This window comes from Pituophis catenifer, unplaced genomic scaffold (assembly GCF_029215685.1).
Source record: "Pituophis catenifer annectens isolate HBS135680 unplaced genomic scaffold, rPitCat1.0.hap2 SCAF_3, whole genome shotgun sequence".
Lineage (NCBI taxonomy): Eukaryota > Metazoa > Chordata > Lepidosauria > Squamata > Colubridae > Pituophis > Pituophis catenifer.
The window spans coordinates 17,580,402-17,601,722 of NW_027256883.1; the positions used below are offsets into that span (position 1 = coordinate 17,580,402).

Below are 21,321 nucleotides of genomic sequence, written 5' to 3' on the forward strand. Positions count from 1 at the left end.
TTAGAGGGGAAAAAACCCTCAGGTAGTCCAGGAACAAAATAATATTGTCAAATTTAGAGCTGGAATTGGCTGTAGACCTCATCCTCACTGTCGCGAAAGTGTCCTCCTGCTATGGAGATCATCTCCACCCTTTTCAAGCATCAATAATATTGGCATTTGACAATCAAAGGCAATTCTTTCCTCTTTCCTAACTCTATTCTGCCCATTTGTTTTGAGCTGGCAAAACGTTAAACATTTGGGATTAATCTTAGAAGTTAAGATGCTTAATCAATAGAACTGGGAAACAAATTATAGAAGACTCCAACTCCCAATTTCTTAAAGTAATGATTTTCATACCCATTTTGGGTTCATATTAATTGATTATGACCCCTAAAATCTCTCCTGATGTGAAAAATTTCTCATAGTGTGAAAGCAAGCTAAAATAGCATCCATATTAGGTTAAAGCTGTATTATAAAATATTTTACAATTTTCATTATATTTTTAATACTTTACGAGGGTTATTACTCGTATAATTAAGCATGTTGTGAATTCATAGTGTAGTCATATCATAGTTAAGATGACTTTTTTACTGCATCACTAAAGAGGTATGGATTATGAATAGACAGAGGAAAATATACATAAGGCATTAAAGTCCATTACAGGTTAAACTTTAGAGTGATTTGGGTGTCAGGATGAAGAAATACCACCTACCCAGAATTGTAGGTGAAGAAGGTTGCATGTAATTATTGCTAGGATGAGTACTACTGTGTGTGTGTGTGTGTGTGTGTGTGTGTGTGTGTGTGTGTGTGTGCATTGTGGGTATAGTTTCAGGATATGGCTTGTAGCAATGTTTTGTTTGTATTTTGCTATCTATATATTCTTAATGGTTACCTTTAATAGTATTTGTGGCAGGAATCATATTTGTTAAATTTCAAATTAAATAAAGTAATCTTCACCTGAAAATGATCATCTGCAGAAGATTATCATCTATAGAATGCATTTACCCTCTGATCCTTTTTTAAAATGCTATTGGAAAGCAATAACAAGGGCAACCACAACAAAACAGTCCCCCACCCACTCCCCAGAAAGATTAGGCTGGTTAGAAGAATTGTCCTCCACATATTGCCATACAAGATATGTTGCCAAGACAGTTGATGAGGTTTGGAGTTCAATAATATATGGAGATCCACAGGTCCCCACCAGGGGTGGGTTCTACTTACTTTTACTACCGGTTTGCATCGCGCCCGCTCTTCTGTGCATGCACAGATCATCTATGATGACATCCGGGTCAGTGGGCGGAGCTTCCCACCGGTTTTACTACCGGTTCTTGTGAACCGGTCCGAACCAGGGGCAACCCACCACTGGTCCCCACTCTTGCTTTAGAAAATAATTTACAAAATCATTCTAAGAGGACCAAAAAAAGGAAAATATCTATAGATCAGGGTTGAAGGGATGCAGTGGCTCAGTGGCTAAGATGCTGAGCTTGTCGATCGAAAGGTCAGCAGTTCAGCGGTTCGAATCCCTAGTGCCCCGTAACAGGGTGAGCTCCCGTTACTTGTCCCAGCTTTTGCCAACCTAGCAGTTCGGAAGCACGTAAAAAATGCAAGTAGAAAAATAGGGACCACCTTTGGTGGGAAGGTAACAGCGTTCCGTGCACATTCAGTGTTTAGTCATGCTGGCCACATGACCACGGAGATAACTTTGGACAGCGCTGGCTCTTCGGCTTTGAAACGGAGATGAGCACCGCCCTCTAGTGTCGGGAACGACTAGCACATATATGCGAGGGGAACCTTTACCTTTATTTCTCCCTTAATACAGAAGGACTCTAGGTAATTTTCCTAGATATGCTTTATTGCTAAATTGAAAGTGGAGGTTGATGTTGTACGGAAGTTCCAGACCCATTTTTGATCTGTCAGCTTGCAAGTTCAACCAGTCAATTGATTAAGTAGTAATCTGTATGAACCCCCAACCCTCAGGCCGCAGGCCACTACCAGGCCAAGGCCTATTCGGAACCGTGCCACGTGAGCAGTAGGCCAGCATGTGCACCTGTGCAACTCAACTTGTGTGAGTGGCAGGCCAGCTTGCACTCGTGCACAAGTTGAGCTGCATGCATGTGCATCTGCACATGTCCACTGCTTGTGTAAATTGTGTAAATTGAGAGCTGCAGGCGCACATCCAGGCCCGCTTGTGGTGCCTGGTTTCCTTCCCTCAGCCAGGCCACCAAACTGCAAAGTTGGGGACTGTTGTGGTAGCGACTGGACCCCAATCATTTGACATGCTTGATAGCTAATGCACAAAGATCTTGGTTTGGTCTTCCTTTTTCTTTTTTTTTAAGTGACTCAACCAGTGTTTTTTTGTTTTTTGTTTTTTAATTTGATTTATATGCCGCCCTTCTCCGGAGACTCAGGGCGGCTTACAATGTGTTAAGCAATAGCCTTCATACTTTTGCATATTTTACAAAGTCAGCTTATTGTCCCCACAAACTGGGTCCTCAATTTACCTACCTTAGAAAGGATGGAAGGCTGAGTCAACCTTGAGCCTGGCAAGATTCGAACTTACTAATTGCAGACAGCTGGAGTTAAATTACAATGCATTAGTCTGCTGAGCTATCCAGGCTCCTTACAGTGATCTTCAAAATAATTTAAGATATCCAATCATGGCTCTCTGGTCTCATATCTACTTTTTGTTTTTGTTTTTAGCCCGGTCACTTGGGGAAAATCTCTGTCTGACAAACATTGCATGTTCACCCATTATATCTTGGTGTACAATGTCCCATGTTGAGACATTTTGTTTCAAGTACAAGTATTTGGCTAGTTCTTTCAGTTCTAGGTGTGTCATCATCCTCGGCTTAGATTGATCTCATCCCTCCAACGTAAAAGCTAAGATTTGGCTGATTAATACAGATTTGGCTTTCTTCCTAGCTTTAATTCCTTAAGAAAGAGAAGCTGTCCCTTTTGTGAATGTTTGTACCGATGCTGTTTACCATGATCAGTGACTTGGACAACATCCGTACGCTTAAGGACTGCTCGGCTGCTCTTCTAACATGCTACCCTGGAATGGGGGTTTCTTATTATTAGACCCACTTGATGGCATAAGTTAAAACTCTGGCTGCGCTTCTCTTGGAAAGAGTGAGTAAACTCTTGAGAATCCTTCCTCCATCTGCTGCTGCTTTCATCAAGGCTGCACGAAGCTTGAACTCTTTTCTTCTCTTCTTTTTCTTTTTTTCTTCTCCTGTTTTTTTTTTTTTAAAGAAAACTGAAGCTGCTTTCTGGAGAGAGAGAGAGAGAGACAAATAGAACTGGATTAGCATTTCCTTTCCAACTGTTTGTGCAAGAGCAAAGAAACAGCATGGCAGATGGTAATACTGATTTTTTTCCCCTCCTTATTATCTTCCAAGAACATGGCTCTGCGATTGGAACAGCAAAGATGGAGAATGGCTATGCAGATAGAAAGCAAATGGCCTTGTAAAATCCTTGCCAATTTTCAACTTCCCTTCTCTTCGCTTCTTTCTTTCTCCATTTAAAAAAGATAAAAATAAAATAAACAAGCTGCACTATCTTCCTGTATGCGTTATCTTTCTCTGTTCAGGGAATCTGATCCTAAAAGTTGCCAAGAACTCTCATTGTAGCTGTCAATTGGAGTTGCATGCACAGTCGCTTCTTTTTAAGATCAGTTTGAATAGCATCCAGCATCTCTGCACTGCTTGGGACTGCAGCTCTGTTGTTTTCAGACGATTTCTCCTCCTCTTAATACATGGTTCATTCATATCTTCCCCTCTCCTAAAGCCTTTCCTCGCACGTCACAGCACAATAATCCTGGAAAGCGTATAGCTAAATCTAACGCTATCCTATTCCCTAATCATAAGGATATCCTATAACACTGGGAGCAAATGCAGGGTGCGTTTGCTCAGTGTTTCCTCTCCCTTCCCATTAAAGATCAAAATGAATGGACGGGTCAATACTTATGCCTTCCGCATTATCCAGTTAATAACGCCATGCCTTCTGGAGGTCTTTTTAAAAACTGGGCATGCCTCCAGCTGCGTGGAGTTGATAATGACAGGGAATTCGACAGTATAAAAATGTTATATGAACAATTATAATTTATTCTCTCCAGAACAAGAGAATTGGGATCTTACCGTTATTTAAATAGTGGTGCATTGACTAGTTAGTACGATTTAAAACATAAGTCTGTTGAGCATCCAGTAACAGCAATGGCTCCTGCTACTGGTGCTTTCTTTCTCTTGATAATCATGAAAAGAATATTCCCCTCCCAGCAAACAAACAAACAAACAAACAAACAAACAAACCAGACATCCTCTTCAGAATGTTTCCTGCAGACCCCAGGACTATTAATCACAAATGATTAAATTCTTCTTTTCAACTTTGATCTTGACTTGACCATAGACCCAGTATTAAATGGTTTGAACCAAGAGTTTTGGTGTGCCGTGTCTTAGAGACAGCTAGTTTTTTAAACAATCTGATGTTGAGATGAGCTTTTTCTGAGTCCAAGCATCTCTCTCCGTCAGTACAGGAGAGTAGTTTTGGGTCTCCTCTTACTCCATCTAAAAGACCTAAAAGAAAAATCAGTCCTAAGAGGATTCTGAAAAGACGCGTTGCTCCTTCCAAGAGAAGACGAAAAGTACCTAGAATGGAACACTTGTCTGCGGAATCCCGTCGGAACAAAGTAAGTTTTCAAACCCGGTACATATCAACCGCGGAGACTCTTAAACAACTTGATTATTATTATTATTATTTTGGTCCTCCCAACTTTGGGATGAACTTCTTCCAAATCGAACTTTCGGTGCAGCCATCTTGAAAGGCAACAACCACAGATTGCCATCAAGCAGTTGGGTTCATTTGATGTTTATCTTGTCCTTCTTCCCACTCTTCTTTGGGTGGCATCCTCTGTCTCTTGGTGCAATCTTTAAATCCTTCTTAACTATTGTTTTTAAATATCACAGGATTCAGGTGCAAAAATCCATTTAAACTATTCCACCCACAGGTAGATAACATTGGATTAGCCTGTAGAATCCTGCTTATTGTCACCCTTACAGTTGTTGTTGTTTTCCCAGCCAAAATGAATTTCTTGGATCTGATTATTTGGACCTCTGGAAAGTTCTATTTGTAAAACTTGCATTGGGTTGAAGAAATTTGTGAATTTCAACACTGGAAGTTTTTAAGAAAAGGTTGGACAACCATTTGTCTGTGAATGGTATAAGGTTTCCTGTCTGAGAGGTGGACTAGAAGACTTCCAAGGTCACTAAATTTTGCCAGATTACTCCTGTTCACAACATGACATGACACCATTGGTTTCCTTTAGCAGGAGACATCAAATAAAGCCTCGATCATAAGAATTGGTCAGTGATCCTTTCTTATTTCATGCCTGATAACTGTATGGTATCAATTTTTTGCAATGCTGGAGGATGCTTCAAATAAATCATAAATAAATAACTTTATTGTCATTGTACTGTATACACAGTATACCCATACAACGAAATTCACTTAACACCCAAAGACCAGGTCCAACACACATAACAATCCCCAAACGCACTCCCACCCACCACAATTCCCCACCCCTAAACCACCCAAGCATCCACACAACAGACCAAGTAATGCTGTCCAACAGCTCACTGATGGTGGCCCTTTAGTTCATTGTTGAGTGCAATTATAGCTCTGGGATAAAAACTATTCAGAAAACGTGTGGTCTGAGTTTTAATTGTTCTGTATCTTCTGCCAGAAGGCAACAGTCCAAAAAGATTGTAAGCAGGATGGGAAGAGTCTCTAAGAATGTTATGCAACTTTCTCAAGCAGCAAGATTCGAAGATGTCGTCCAGGGCTGGCAGCTGGAGTCCGATGATATTCTGGGCAGTTTAAATGATTCTCTGTAGAGTTTTTTTGTCCGCTACAGAGCTGCTCCCATACCATGCAAGAATGCCCTATGTCAGGACACTCTCAATGGTGCTGCAATAGTAGGACAGAAGTAGATGCTGAGATAGATTTATCTTCCTGAGCATTCTCAGGAAGTACAGCCTCTTCTGTGCCTTCTTCACAAGCATGTTAGCATTCATAGTCCATGAAAGGTCCTCCGAGATATAAATGAACATGAAAGGTCCTCTGATATATAAAGCTTGAAGCTTTATGAATATTTTGAGGCAATGAATATCAGTAAATTCAAAGGAAATTTATCTCAGGCTGCTATCTATTTGAACAATCATGCTCAGTGATCACGTTGAATGAAAATAACAATTGTAAGGAAGTCCTATATCCACATGGTGGCTTCATTCTGTGTATAGAATCTGTATAGGACATGGATATATCTTAAACATAGATTAAGAGCATGAAAGGTTGATCATATGGACCTATAGCAATAGATTCAAGTTGATGTTTGAGTGTTTTCACCGTATGAAACATCTCTTCAGACTTTCGTGATGAATGTGGACATAGGATGCAAATGGGATGCTATCCTTTTTATCTTGGCAATACCATAATATTAACATCAAAGACAAATCTTCCCTTAAAACGAATAAATGAGAGCTACCCAAATCACTCAGTTGGGATTCAGGAAGGTGCCCTGTAATGAACATTGGAGTTCTCACATTGAAAGGGAAGAGAGAACGGAAAGAAGCTTTTTCTGTGTCATGCTTTATATACAAATCATGTCCAGCCACATTCTTTCTTAAATAAAAGACTGCTCAACTTTCCTTAAAAAAATCATTCACTGGATGAGGTCCATGAAGCCTGCAGGATACATGGATTCCCACCATCTAGCAATAGCAGTAGCATTTAGATTTATATACCGCTTTATAGTGTTTTTACAGCCCTCTCTAAGCGGTTTACAGAGTTAGCATATTGCCCCCAACAATTTGGGGCACCTCGGAAGGATAGAAGGATAGAAGGCTGAGTCAACCTTGAGCCTGGTGAGATTTGAACTGCCAAATTGCAGGCAGCCGACAGGCAGCAGAAGTAGCCTGTAGTACTGCACTCTAACCACTGAGCCACCGTGGCTCATGAAACCTGCAGGACACATGGATTTCCATCTTCTAGCTTGTTAAAATAAATGTACTGTTAAAAATTAAGGTTGGAAAAATATTATCCCAAGAACTTTATGAACTGAAGTGACCCATTGCTCTGTTTTAAAATGACGTTGGCTCTATGCTTGATTCTTTATTTTAGAATATGGCTTCTAGAGACAAGCTTACGCTTTTAGGGATAAAAAAAGGGTTAAAGAACCATAGCACTTCACAACTTTTAATTTTTTTAAGCATAAGTATGATATTCTTTAACACCAACATCAGAAGACTATGGGTGCACATTACAATATAACTCTAATCCTGTTAGAATTTCTTCAAGTTTGCTTAACTCTTTAAGATGAATGATTTCTCATATCATGAGTTAGAGTCTACAAGTACATTGTAGGTTTGACAGAAAATCTTAATCTGTTCTTTATTTCAGATATTATTAGTAGTGATCATGCTGTTTTGAATATAATAAGATACTCCAAATATGTTAATATTCTCATAATCCTCATAATAAGAATATAATGAAAGAGAATAAATACTTGAAAGAGAAAAACTATCATCATTTCTAGACTTCAGCTACTCAGAGGGATGAAGACAGAATGCCTCAGAAAACAGTTGCTAAGGAATAATGTGAAAGAAGTTATAGTTATCAAATCTTTTCTTTTTTTCAAAAACTTCTGGTTAGCCATTCAAGAACCATAATTCTGGACTATATTGGTATTTGGTGTAAATCAGTGCTTCAGAGAGATTAATATAATATTATATAATACAATATAGTACAATTGATGTAATATAATTGTGGCAGTTTATGTAAACATACCATCAAATGAAAACGTAGGGGGATGATAATGTAAAACTTGTAATGATAGTTAAAAAAAGAAGGTTAATTCTCCCTCTTTGTGTAAATATGTGTGTATATATAGATGTTAGGTCCACTAAGAGATATTGACAAGATCCTTGGGCAACTAATGGATGGACTAAAGCAGCTGAACTTACACCGATGTGCCAACATTATCTTCGTGGGTGATCATGGTAATTTAAAAAAGTTTTCCTTGGTTTTGATGTAGGAAAGTCTTCATTTCTATTGGAAGGCACTTTATTAACTTGTTAAATTGAATGTCTATGGAGATTCTCAGCCATCCAGGTCATGATTGTCCCAAAACTGCTTTTTCAAGAGGCAACTGGATTTTCTTTGTTTTTCCTTCAAGACGTTTCTATGAAGATGGATGAGAACGAAACTTCTTCGAGGAAAAACAAAGGAAGTCCAGTTGTCTCTTGAAAAAGCACCTTTGGGGCTATTAAGATGAACTGTTGTTGAATTGCATTTAGATGTAGAAGTTATTATGTGCCAGCACACAGTATGGGTTTGTACCCTAAGATAAGGGACAAAGGTTTTAGAACAGATTGATTGTGAACGGATTTCTGAACAGCTAATTCATAATGCAATTTTGTGATTTTTTTTTAAAAAAAAATCTGGCACAATGGCTAACTTGATAAGACTTCTAACTTGAAGTTCTTGGCAGAACTTCAGGGGTTAGAATCCCTCTTCTTATTGCTACTTAGATTATATTTGTGAGAATACTTTACTCTTTAAAACTTAATCCAGTGTGGTAATGTTTTTTAATTGCTGAAATGGCAGTAACTTTTCAGTATCATTTAAATTTGTGGAAGCTATTTCTGGGTTAAACTTGTTGTTTAGACTAATACATGCATCCCCTGATTCCATTTTAAAGAATTTTTTCCTCCAATTTCTCACCCTTTTAAAATAAATTGTTATTATAAATTTGTAAAATCTAAAGGATCACACTCTTCTAACAAGAAAGGAAGTATCTTGGGAGAACTCACAAAATACTTTTGGTTGTATTGGTTGTAGACCAAAACCATGGACAATATGTCTTTTAAAGCTGAAAGAGACCTAAACTTACCGTATTAATTATCATTTGAATGTCTACACATACTTCTTTCAATAATGCAATGGTGCTGCTTTTTCTGTAGGGATGGAAGATGTTACCTGTGAAAGAACTGAATATTTGAGCAACTATCTGTCTAACGTGGATGACATAACATTGATACCTGGAACTCTAGGGCGTATTCGTGCCAAAGCTAATAGCAACGTTAAATGTAAGTTTACCTTTCTACATTCACCCTGTAGCTTGAAATGTGCCCATTTTCTTCTGTGCTGTCTCTGACCTTGGCTTCCAACAGGTATGGCGGCAAGGAACATATTCATAAAGTTGCTTCCACCTTCAGAGAGAGACACAGTTATTGTTTAGAAAGACAATTGCTCTTTTACCCGATTGGTAACTTGGGTAAATTTACCTAATAGATAAGACTGGTTATTAAATAGAGCCCCATATTTGGAGGGGAAAACTCAAGATCTAAAAGATTTTACTTCACAATGAATTAAATCCCGAGAACTATGAGCAAAGAGAAATTAGCTGGTACATTTCTACGAATATTTGCAGAAAAATTATGCAGTGGGCCAAATTTGTTAGCAGTGGTTTATCTTGAGATCTGAACTTCACTTTTTTACTATTGTGTTCTTCCTTGAGCCCGACAGTGATTCTTCTGTGAGAAGTATCTATAATCAAACTTGTAGTTTAGTTTAATGCAGCTAATTACATATGAACATTCATGTGTTGAAAACTCATCTATTGGCATATTTTTGACTTTACTTTCTCTTTCCGCTTGAAATCTCCTCATCCACATAACAGTTGACCCCAAAGCCATTGTGGCCAATCTCACAGTAAGTATCTCCTTAGTACTCCTCTTCTTCTTATATTCACATTTTAAAAATAGTTCTGAATAGTTGGGTTTATTAATTAGGAGTGGTGCGGTGGCTTAGAGATGAAAGTCTTGCCTCCCAATCAGGAGGCTGTGAGTTTGATCCTAGGTAGAGGAAGATATTTCTCTCTCTCTCTGGGCACAATGAGAATATTTCTGCTGAACAAAACTCTGCATTGGTGACAGGAAAGGCATCTGGCCATTAAAACACTCTGCTTGCTCCATTCAGTTGCCCAAACTCCATCCCGCAAGGGATTATGGGGTTATTGAAAGAAAGAAAGAAAGAAAGAAGTTGGGTTTATTAATTTGGATGTGGCTTTAAATGACGATTCAGAGTGTTATCAGAGGAATTCTCATAAGTGTAGATTCCACGGAGAAAGTTGTGTAATGGTTTTGGTGGGTCTAAACCATGTTTTGCAGAAGTGGGCTGTAGCACTGCAGAATATCCACAAACATTAACAGTTTAATTCCCAACAAGAGCCTGGTGGCACGGCAGACTAAAGCACTGTTATTAACAGTTATTAACATCAACTGCCTGCAATTACTGCAAGTTCAAATCTCACCAGGCTCAAGGTTGACTCAGCCTTCCATCCTTTCTAAGGTAGGTAAAATGAGGACCCAGATTGTGGGGGCAATTAGCTGACTTTGTAAAAAAAATATACAAAAGTATGAAGGCTATTGCTTAACGCATTGTAAGCCGCCCTGAGTCTCTGGAGAAGGGCGGCATATAAATTATTATTTTTTAAAAAAAAAATTCATTGGAGAAAGGGAAACTAAATTAAATGATGGGTAAAAGCTATTTTGGAGCTGCTTTCAGACAAGATACAAGATAGATCAATAAACCACTTGGTCTTGATCACACCTGGGCTTTTTATGCCCCCCCCCCCGGGCTACATCCAGTCCTTTGTATATCCCTGCTTAACCCACATGAGGTCAATTGGAAATTATAAATCAAATGTAAACAAGTGTACGTAATGCATGCAATAGAACTGCATTGCTTTTAATTCCCCCCCCATTTACATACGTGTGTGCGTGCTTGCATGCCTACGCACTTTCAGAACCCTGTTGGTTTGACCCCTCCATAACAATTCCAGTTTCTCATTTTCTCTTGGGAAAATTAATTGCCCCTCCCCTGGTCTTGACTGACTGATTATGGACTGTCAAATCAATGTCAACTCTTCAGGACCACATAGAGAGACTTTCTCCAGGTTGCAGTCTTACAGTTGGCCTTACAGTTGGCCTTACAATACCTACAAAACAGGGGCTGCTTATCCTCACTAAACAGTGATTTTTCCAATTGGTAGGTAGGTTGGCCAATGTCTTGCACAGCCCCTTTTTGAACATGCTTCCTTTGTTTCAGTGCAAGAAGCCAGACCAGCATTTCAAACCTTACCTGAAGCAACATCTTCCCAAGCGTTTGCATTATGCAAACAACCGAAGAATCGAAGATATTCATTTGTTGGTGGAAAGAAGATGGCATGTAGCCAAGTAAATACGAATTTTCTAGTAATTTTGACTTGCCGTAGATCTCCCATTTAGCCAAATATGACATCTGCAAACTCTCTTAACTGAGAAAGAGAACTTAGTTCGGTGTGATTTTGGGCCACCGTTAAGAAATCAGTTGTGATATGACATTTCTTCACCCAATCTGTATGGATTTTTTAAAAATATTTTGGTAAGTCTTTGGCTCAAAAACATAGCAAGAGCAACATGGCTTCCTTATTTCATAGTGTCTTCTGAGTTAAGTAACAATAACATTCTAACATAGTTTAGGTGACCAGACTTCCTACGATTCAAAGTGTCTTTATATTACAAATGCATTTTTTAGGTAGTTGACAATAGCTAACCTGGAGGCCAGATTTAGCCTGTAAAACAGTATTTTCCAGCCATTAAAAGCTCACAAGATTTAAGTCAAGATGTACTAAAAATTCTTATTTTTTAAGAAAAAAATTAGCATTGTTTTTAGAATTTCTATGAGAGATTTTTTCACTTTAATGTACCTTATATATAATGCTCCTATGATATGCTTATTTTATTTTATTTATTTTTTATTTTACTTCAAATTTATATACCGCCCTTCTCCCTAGGGACTCAGGGCGGTGTACAGCCAAATAAAAACACATAATAAATACATTAAGAGCAGATTAAAAGGAAATATCTCAATTTGGCCCAAAATTTAAAAAGACAAACAAATTTGAAATCATTTAAAAGATTTGTTAGGCCAGCCCGGCTTGTTGGAAAAGATAAGTTTTAAGGGCACGGCGGAAGGCACGGAGGTCTTGGAGTCCAATTAACACTAATGCTCTGACAGGATAGTGGGGAATGGAAGGATTTATATTCCTTGCAGACAGCTGGTCGTTTGCATCCTTTTTAGAGGGTCCTTGAAGCACTTGGAGGCTTATCTATGTCCTCAGGGTCACCTGAGTAGTGCTCGTGGTGTGGGAGTAGTAATGGATTTCCAGAAGAAAAATTGCAGATTACAGGAGTCAGGAGCAATACTCAGGTGACCTTGAGGACACAGATAAACTTCCAAGTGCTTCAATGACTCTCTAAAAGGATGCAAATTACCAGGTGTCTGCAAGGAATATAAATCCTTCCATTCCCCACGATCCTGTCAGAGCTGAAGAAGCTTCTTGGATGAGAAACAAAACGTCTTCAAATGAAAAAACAAGAAAGTCCAGTTGCCTCCTGAAAAAGCACCTTTGGGACAACCATGACTTGGATGACTGAGAATCTCTATAGACTTTTAACTGACACTAACCTTATGACGGAAGTTGATGGTAGCACATATGTGCCATCAAAATGGGTTGAAACCAGGGGGGTGAAATCCAGCAGGTTCTGGAGAACTGGTAGCCGAAATTTTGAGTAGTTCAGAGAACTGGCAAATACCAACTCTGGCTGGCCTCAGAGTGGGGTGGGAATGGAGATTTTGCAGTATCCTTCCCCTGGAGTGAGGTGGGAATGGGGATTTTGCAGTATCCTTCCCCTGCCACGCCCACAAGCCACACCCACAGAAATGGTAGTAAAAAAAATTGGATTTCACCACTGGTTGAAACATGTGAGACATGCATCATGACACAATGGCATTAATCAGATAATTAATCATGTACTTTCTGGCTGCTGAGATGCAGCTACATAGAGGCACAATTTGTACAATGGCATTACTGTGTGTGTTGTTATTTTTGTGTCATTGTGGCTTGTTGAGATTGCTGGTCTCCTCAACCACTATTTGGGAAAGAAAACAAAAGTTCCTTGTTTCTTTAGAGATTTGTGGATCAGCTATATTTTCTTCAGTCCACTGGAAGTTGAACCTTAATTTTATAGAAATTAACTGCTGGTATATTCAAGAATCTTCTTAATGTTTTTAGGAGGCCTGGAGATGTGTTTAAGAAAATAACTGGGAAGTGCTATTTTCATGGAGATCATGGCTATGACAACAAAATCAACAGCATGCAGGTAGGGGCAATAAACTACTTGGAGTAGTCAGTAAGTAGTATTGCTGGTATATGTAACTTACAGTAACTTACAAATGTATATTTTAATTAGAAGGCTCATTTCTTCAGTCTTCTTACTGTATTGTTGTAGTGAGAAAATACCTTAAAGATTTGTTGTTGCAGCTTATTTGATTCATCTTTGGATATTCCCGGTGGATTATGCCGAAATGTTTTAGAATGAAACCATAATAAAATATAAAAACAGGAAAAATATAAAATATAAAATGGGGAAAAGAAACTCAAAACAAAAACAAAATACCAAAAACAAAAGCAAGACCACAACAAGAAGAAGAGAATTATTTGTAGCTCAGGGTTGAACTGTGGAGTCATTGGTACTCTTTGAGCTTGGATCAGTGGTGGGTTGCTCCTGGTTTGGTCCGGTTATTGCGAACCGGTAGTAACGGCAGCAGGAGGCTCCGCCCGAACATCATCATGAACGATCTGCGCATGCACAGAAGCTTCTGCACATGCGTTCCCGTTGCGAACCGGTAGCGGAGGTGAGTAGAACCCACACTTGGCTTGGATGGTTCCTTGCAGATGTTTCATTAACAAACTAGTGGATCTATGATTGTTCTATTTGGAGAACTAAGCAAGAACGATGGAGGTTTGGCTATCATAACACAACACTTTATTGCTAACAACCATAACTCCTGTAACAAGGCAACTCAGTGCGCGCGCGTATGTATGTTTGACAACTTGTTGCTATCTGACAGCTGCTTAAATAGAGGCTGTCAGATCGGCAGAGCCCAATAGGAACGCAGTGTTTTCCCGCTAACTGCCTGCTCGTGTCTAACCCAATCAGAGCAGGGCAACAACAAGGAAGGCTCCAGAGGAGGTCGTAATTGCGAGGACTTAACAATGATGCTACCTAGTTTGGTAATGAAACAGCTGCAAGAAAACAACCAAGCTCAGAGAGTACCAAGGACCCCACAGCAAGATCACAACTTGTATTTCAAAAGAACTCTTGACACAAAATTGCTCTCTTGACACAAAATTGGGAACAGTGAGCTGATTCAGCAAACCTTGTAAAAAGAAAGCCAAAAAGCATGTTTTGAACATAAAAAAGGACTAATCCCTGGAGGGTCCTTACTTTAGTCTTGATTTATTTTATTTCAGCAACAGAGAAGCTCACATAGGAGCTGACAACATTAATATTACTGTTTTTTCTCTCTTAGACAGTCTTTCTAGGCTATGGCCCTTCATTTAAATACAAAACAAAAGTACCTCCATTTGAAAACATTGAATTGTACAACCTTATGTGCGGTAAGTAATTTGAAAAGAAAATAAACAATATATTTGATTTTTTCCCCCTCAGCTTTCATTTTGGCCAATATCTTTATGATTCATTTACCTTCCTTCTGTAGCAAGGTATCTTAATGGAAAGAACAAACCCTAAATTTATTTTCTGTCTATGTAATCCTTGTATAGTGACCATAATTATGGTTGGCAACTCTGTTGTTAAGCGAAGCAATTGCTAAGTAAAACCGTAACTGTGCTGATGATCTTATTTGAGCTTTGCTTTGCTTTACAGACCTGCAAATATTCTAAATTCAAGGATTGGTTATAAGGTTACTTTTTCATCTCTTTGTCACTTCAAACAATTGCTAAATAAGGCAATTGCTAAACAATAGCAATAGCACTTAGACTTACAGTATATACCGCTCCACAGTCCTTTACATCCCTCTCTAAGTGGTTTACAGAGTCAGCATATCCCCCCCCAACAATCTGAGTCCTCATTTTACCAACCTTGGAAGGAATTGAAGGCTGAGTCAGCCTTGAGCTGGTGAGATTTGAACTGCTGGCAGTTGGCAGTCAGCAGAATTAGCCTGCAATTCAGGACTACCTGAAGCTGCTGAGAGCCTTTGAGGGGAATTGAAAATAACAAATTAAATGCAGGAAATAATTTCTGCATTAATCTGCAGACATTAATTTCTCCATGGGAGAAATGGGGCTTCTGCTGTCAGTCCAGTAATTTGAAGTGTTAGCAAAACATACCAAATTGAAATATGAAATAATGAGCCTTATTTCAACTGTAAATTTGATTCTTACAAATGGTTTCATATTTTGGATGTCAAGGCAGAGTATATCAAAACTCTTGGGAATGGTAGTAAATCTAAACCTCCTTTCAAACTTACCATTAGCCATTAGCCACCTAAAGTCGCCCCAAACAGCAAGATGGGCAATCTATTAATTAATTAATGAGAGAGAGAGAGAGAGAGAGAGAGAGAGAGAGAGAGAGAGAGAGAGAAAAGAAGGAAGGAAGGAAAGAAAGAAAGAAAGAGAAAGAAAGAAAAGAAAAGAAAAGAAAAGAAAAGAAAAAAAGAAAAGAAAAGAAAAGAAAAAAAGAAAAGAAAAGAAAAGAAAAGAAAAGAAGAAAAGAAAAGAAAAGAAAAGAAAAGAAAAGAAAAGAAAAGAAAAGAAAAGAAAAGAAAAGAAAAGAAAAGAAAAGAAAAGAAGAAAAGAAAAGAAAAGAAAAGAAAAGAAAAGAAAAGAAAAGAAAAGAAAAGAAAAGAAAAGAAAAGAGAAAAGAAAAGAAAAGAAAAAAGAAAGAAAAGAAGAAAAGAAAAGAAAGAAAAGTTTTCTGGTCTAGGAACTTTTATCATCTTACTGCTTTAAAGAGCTTTGACTGCTATGTACCAGAAAGACCTATTGGACAAACTCATTTATATAAAATTTAAATTCTCTGCAGGGATTCAGAGTTTAGATATGTTAGGCAACTTTGTCTACCTTCACCTCATATTCTTGTATTGGTGTTTACATATGCATAAAATTCTCCACTCATAATTCTCCACTCATAAAATTCTCCACTCATAATTATATATAACAGATGCTATTTTTAATCCCATTCCAGATCTCCTTGGTTTGAAGCCTGCTCCCAATAATGGGACACATGGAAGCTTAAATCACCTCCTCCGGAGCAGTACCTACAGACCCACCATGCCGGAGGAAGTAGCAAGGCCCCTCCATCCAGTAGCTACAACACCTTCATCTGACTACGATCTGGGATGCAGTTGTGACGATAAGGTAAACTCATGATATTCGTTGGAAGCAGGAAGCTCAGAATTACATCAATCCAGAGCCGTGTTTCTCAACCTTACCAACTTTAAGATGTGTGGACTTCAACTACCAGAATTGGAGGAAAAAAAAACATTTTGCCTTGCTGATAGTAAGAAGAAAGCATCATTTGAAAACAATACCAAATTCACAGCTGGCCTCTGTATGAATGTTTCTTAAGAGTGCATTATCGCTGATTATATGGTCCAAAATGAAGATGATCTCTGTGGCAGGGGTGAAATCTACTTACCTTCCTTACTGGTTCGGAAGCGCACGCTCTGTGCGCGCGCACACCTTCTATACATGTGCAAAACCTTTTGCGCATGCGCAGAAGGTAAAAAAAACATTACTTCATGGTTAAAACCAGGAAGTAATGACACCTGGGTGGTGATTGCTACTGGATCACCGAACCACAGGGGAAAATCGCTACCGGATCGGGCGATCTGTCCGATCTGGAAGCATTTCACCCCTGCTCTGTGGGGTCTTTGAAGACGTTTCATTACCAAACTAGGTAATATTATCAATGCTAATTGGGAGTTGGGTTTGCTGCATATAAAATATACAAGTGGCTTGCCCTGTCAATGTTGGTGGAAATGTTCTTGGTGATTCCTTGGTTAGTTGTTTACTGATAGCTTGTTTGTCTATGTTAGTAGTTCCTTGATTGGAATATTGTGTACTTCTTGATTGTTGGTTTAGTATTAATCCTGCTGTTAATCTCTGCTTGTCTGGGTGTTGATTGCTGGTAGTTTTGGTCTTTTTTATTCTTTTTTTGGTTTTGATTGCCACTTTCGAAGGGCATGTAAATGTTGATCTCTGCCTAGGGGTGCATGAGCTGAATGAATGAACAGAATCTGCCTGTGTAAGCTACAGTGAAAATAAGCAGATGTTTGTATTCCTGAGGTAAGTGAGGTAACTGGTGAAGTGTCAGTATCCATCATATGATGTCAGCATGCTGTGGATTTCCACCTGCCAATTCTGGCATAAGCTATATCAGGGGTGTCAAACTCGCAGTCTGCAGGCCGGATGCATCATGTGTTGGCCCCACCTCCACCCGGTTTAGTGAAAGGGGGAAAATGTCCCGATACGTCACTTGATGACGCCATGACGACTCGAGTTTGACACCCCTGATCTATATTATATGATATACTTATCTGAATGGGGCATGATGGCTCAGTGGTTAAAGATGCTGAGCTTGTCAGCTGGAAAGTTGACAGCCTGGGTTCGAGACCCAAGTGCCACGCAACGGGGCAAACTCCCCTTCTTTGCTTCAGCTCCTGCCTACCTAGCAGTTCTAAAGCATGCAAATGCGAGTAGATAAATAGGTACCACTTAGGTGGAAAGATAACAATGTTCCGTGCACCTTTGGCATATAGCAGGTGTGTCAAACTGGTGGCCCGCAGGCCAAATGCCTCACGCGCACGCTACACCCACTCCAGCTCCACAAAGGGAAAAAAAGTCACATGACGGCAATGTGACACGGCAAGTTTGACACCCGTGGCATATAGCCATTCTGGTGACATGACCTCAGAAAATGTTTTCGGACAATACTGGCTCCCTTGGCCAAGAATGGAGATGAGCACTGTGCCTTAGAGTCAGACATGACTGGCAGGGAGACCTTTCTCTTTACTTACCTGAATATATATAGTTGGATTTTTTATTTATTTATTTTATTTCCATAGTTGCCCATCTTAACAAGTGACTCTGAGTGGAGGATGATGGTGAATCATTTCCAAACCCATTCAACCCAAACTTCCTTGGAGAGATTGTGTGAAATAGCATGAACCCCTCTCTGAGTACAGGGACTGAGTGGTCCTGAAAACCCATTTTGATCTGGCTGATTGCAGTAGTTAGGCCTCAACTGGTCGAGCATGCCTTTAAAAAAAAAAAAGTTACCAGTAACTCTTTTAATAGGACCCAATTGGCTTCATCAGATAATAGAAATAAGATAATAAGATAGAAATAAGATAATGTTTTCTTGTGTGTTTTTTTGTTTTGTTTTAAATAGAATAGGTTGGATGAACTGAGTCGACGTCCTTATAGCAAAGGAACAGAAGGTAAGGATCCAATAGAAAGACCAGTAAAAGACTGATTATTGGCAATCATATTACTGGTGTGTGGGCCCCTTTCTATAATTATGCATTCTAAATCATAATAAAATCAATCTGATTTTTTTTAATTTGTGCATTTCATTGGTGTGATGAGGTTTTAAGAGCTTTGGTAGCTAACTTTTGATGAACGGAATTGTAAAAGCAATTTGATGGTTTCCAATAACCTGTGCAAATACGTTTAATTCAGTGAATTGCTTTTTCCGGTTAATCCAATAATAAACTAACTCCTCTTTTCAACCAGCTGTTCTAACTATACTTACCTATGAGCTCTTTTCCATCCTGTCTTCCCATCTCTTGTTGAATTAGCTCAAAATCCACTTGGTGCAAATTCAGTGAGAGATCCACTATGCAGTCTTTATATTAAAGCTGGGCCTAAATTAAGATGTTATAATTTAAGATATTATTCAACAGCAAGAACCTACACAGGAGGAGAAGGATTTTATACCAACGACCCTGAGAATGTATTACCTGAGGATGGATGCGTCCCGCCACCAGGTAATCTTACTTGACTTGGCTTCTTTTTACCTCGTACAATATCTTAAATTATCTCTAGCTTCGTTAATCTAAAGACTGCCTAGTTGATCTTTCTTTTATTTTCCATTTACCAAGGATCCTGTATCCCATTCTGAAGAAAAAGCAGGTTTGGATTGTCCGAGTTCAAAAATGTGGAAATAGAGAATTCTTCCTCCCAGCAAGTTTTGGTGGAATGTGTTTTAGCAGTTCGGGCTGTGATAAGACCCATTTCTGTCAATCCCTGAGAACCAAGAACAACATGTGGCGTTACTTCTGAGGAGTTTATTGTTGTTCGCCTACAGACAGAATCTTGACAGACTAAAGCAACTATCTGCATAACTATAGATAGATTCTGTGAACTGCTAGGGAGCGACCATCTTAGCTCTCTTCCTGCCTATCAGACATTCCAAGGTCCATGCCTTTGACCTCTGGGAGGCAACTCCTCCCTCCTTAGACTCCAAATTATGTTCTACCACACTTAATCTCTCCCCTGGTGTAAACTGCTTCATATGTCGCTCAGACATCAATTACTTTCTTCTCTCCCCTTTTTGCATTTTTACATCGATCGATTCTATTTTATTTACTTTATACCGCTGCTATCCACCTGTATTTATGGCAGTTAACATTAGTTAAAAGTCAAAAAATGGGCCAGACTATGCTTGACGGTATTCTCTGACAATAGAATTCTTGGAAACTTCAATGTTTGCATGATAGTTTTTAAACGCTCAGTTCATAAAACTTGCCTCTATATAAATGTTAGATATACTATTTTTCTCTTAAGAAAAAAAGTATATCTAACTCTTTTTCTTTTCAGCATCTCTGCTTCTGTCATTTCCTTAATGTTTATAATGTTTTATGTAGATTTGGACACAAGTTATTTTTTATATTCTGTTATGAAAGTCACTAGCGGTTGACTCTAATTCTTTCTCATGGTTACCGATCTGAACTGCAGAAGCCTAGACAACCACAAGGTGGAACCAAAGAGACTCTTTACAGCTCTTTGTCACCATCTAGTGGTTATGTAAATTTTGGCTGTCTTCAATACTCTTATTCTAGTAATGAACCCGTACTTGCTGTTGAATAACATTAAAAAGTCTCAAACTTTTTAATTTAAATCTAAATTTTAAGGTTTTAAATTTAGTGAAAGCACGTCATCAGACAGATGGAGACTAAAGACTTCCCCATTTATTCTTACTTTCTGTATCAGCTCTCCATATTACTGCATTAAATCTTCTTTGTAGTACAGTGTGGCTGGGTGCAGGGAAAGAACACACGGACCGGTTTTTAATTGTAGAGTGTTGTAAAATGGCTTTGATAAAATTGTGTGTTGAAGCTTCATTGTTCCTCTCCTGTTACCTTTAATTTACAGAAAAGCATCTCCTTTACGGCCGCCCAGCGGTTCTTTTTCGTATAAAGTACAGCCTCTTGCATCATCACGACTTTGAAAGTGGCTACAGCGAAACATTCCAGATGCCTCTCTGGACCTCTTACACTATTTCAAAACAGGTCAGTAAGGTTGCCTGTTCTCTCTTTCAGGAGTAGGGGAGGAAGTGTTGGTAGCATCCGCAGCTTATCCAGACTCCGTCCAGCACAGTCATCTTTCAATATATGTAGTTTGAAGCTATATACATTTGAGGAATGAGGAAGTGGGTTGAGTGAACCAGTAATTGTTAAAATAATAGACTAGGACTGGGGAGACCCTGGTCCAAGTCCATCTTGTCCATGGGGTCACGATGGGTCGGACACAACTTCACAACTAACAATAAAAATATATATTTGCATTAGTTCAATTCAATGTGACCAGAATAAAAATTTAAACATTAAAATAAAATAAAACAGAATAAGACATATTAGTGAATTGCAAATAATGGTGGAATCATTTGGGTGGCCAAAATATGCCAAAATTTTCAGACAGTATAACAGAATTTAGCTATGTTCAGAGAACTGTTATCATTTTTGTCTGATAGTAACGTGTACATAGAAGAGATCAGAATTTTCTTGGTATTTTGTCAAGTAAGGAGTTATAAGATGAGTTTGTAAGTCCTTATAGACCAGGGCTGTCAAACTTGCAGTCGAATGCGTCACACGCTGGCCACACCCACGCCCAGTTTAGCGAAGGGGGAAAAAGTCACGAAACGGCACGTGACAATGCCGTGACGGCACGAGTTGGACACCCCTGTTAATGACAATGCAGTATAATGGGATATGAGCTGTGGTTTCAATGGCCCCTTCGTCACAGGTAGTCTTTGTTTACCAACCGTCCTGTTTAGTGTCACTCAAATTTACAATGATTGAAAAAAAACCCGCTACTTACGTCTGTCACAACATCTTGCAGTCAATCATGTGATTATCATTTGTGAGCTTCACAAT

The 21,321-nt window shown here is 38.8% G+C and overlaps 1 protein-coding gene across 6 annotated transcripts in view; it reads left to right on the forward strand.

Annotated features, from left to right (window-relative positions):
- ENPP2 (ectonucleotide pyrophosphatase/phosphodiesterase 2) overlaps window positions 1-21,321 on the forward strand; it is a 103,024-nt gene that overhangs the window by 69,749 nt on the left and 11,954 nt on the right. For 4 of the 6 annotated variants that reach the window (XM_070940366.1, XM_070940362.1, XM_070940363.1 and 1 more), the window contains 10 exons: window positions 7,922-8,030; window positions 8,994-9,119; window positions 9,713-9,744; window positions 11,143-11,270; window positions 13,151-13,238; window positions 14,452-14,539; window positions 16,128-16,300; window positions 18,336-18,384; window positions 18,850-18,933; window positions 20,321-20,457. In XM_070940366.1, the coding sequence (XP_070796467.1) occupies window positions 7,922-8,030; window positions 8,994-9,119; window positions 9,713-9,744; window positions 11,143-11,270; window positions 13,151-13,238; window positions 14,452-14,539; window positions 16,128-16,300; window positions 18,336-18,384; window positions 18,850-18,933; window positions 20,321-20,457 (1,014 nt within the window). The remainder of the gene's footprint in view (window positions 1-7,921; window positions 8,031-8,993; window positions 9,120-9,712; window positions 9,745-11,142; window positions 11,271-13,150; window positions 13,239-14,451; window positions 14,540-16,127; window positions 16,301-18,335; window positions 18,385-18,849; window positions 18,934-20,320; window positions 20,458-21,321) is intronic. The other 2 variants (XM_070940367.1, XM_070940368.1) reach the window with 1 other exon arrangement.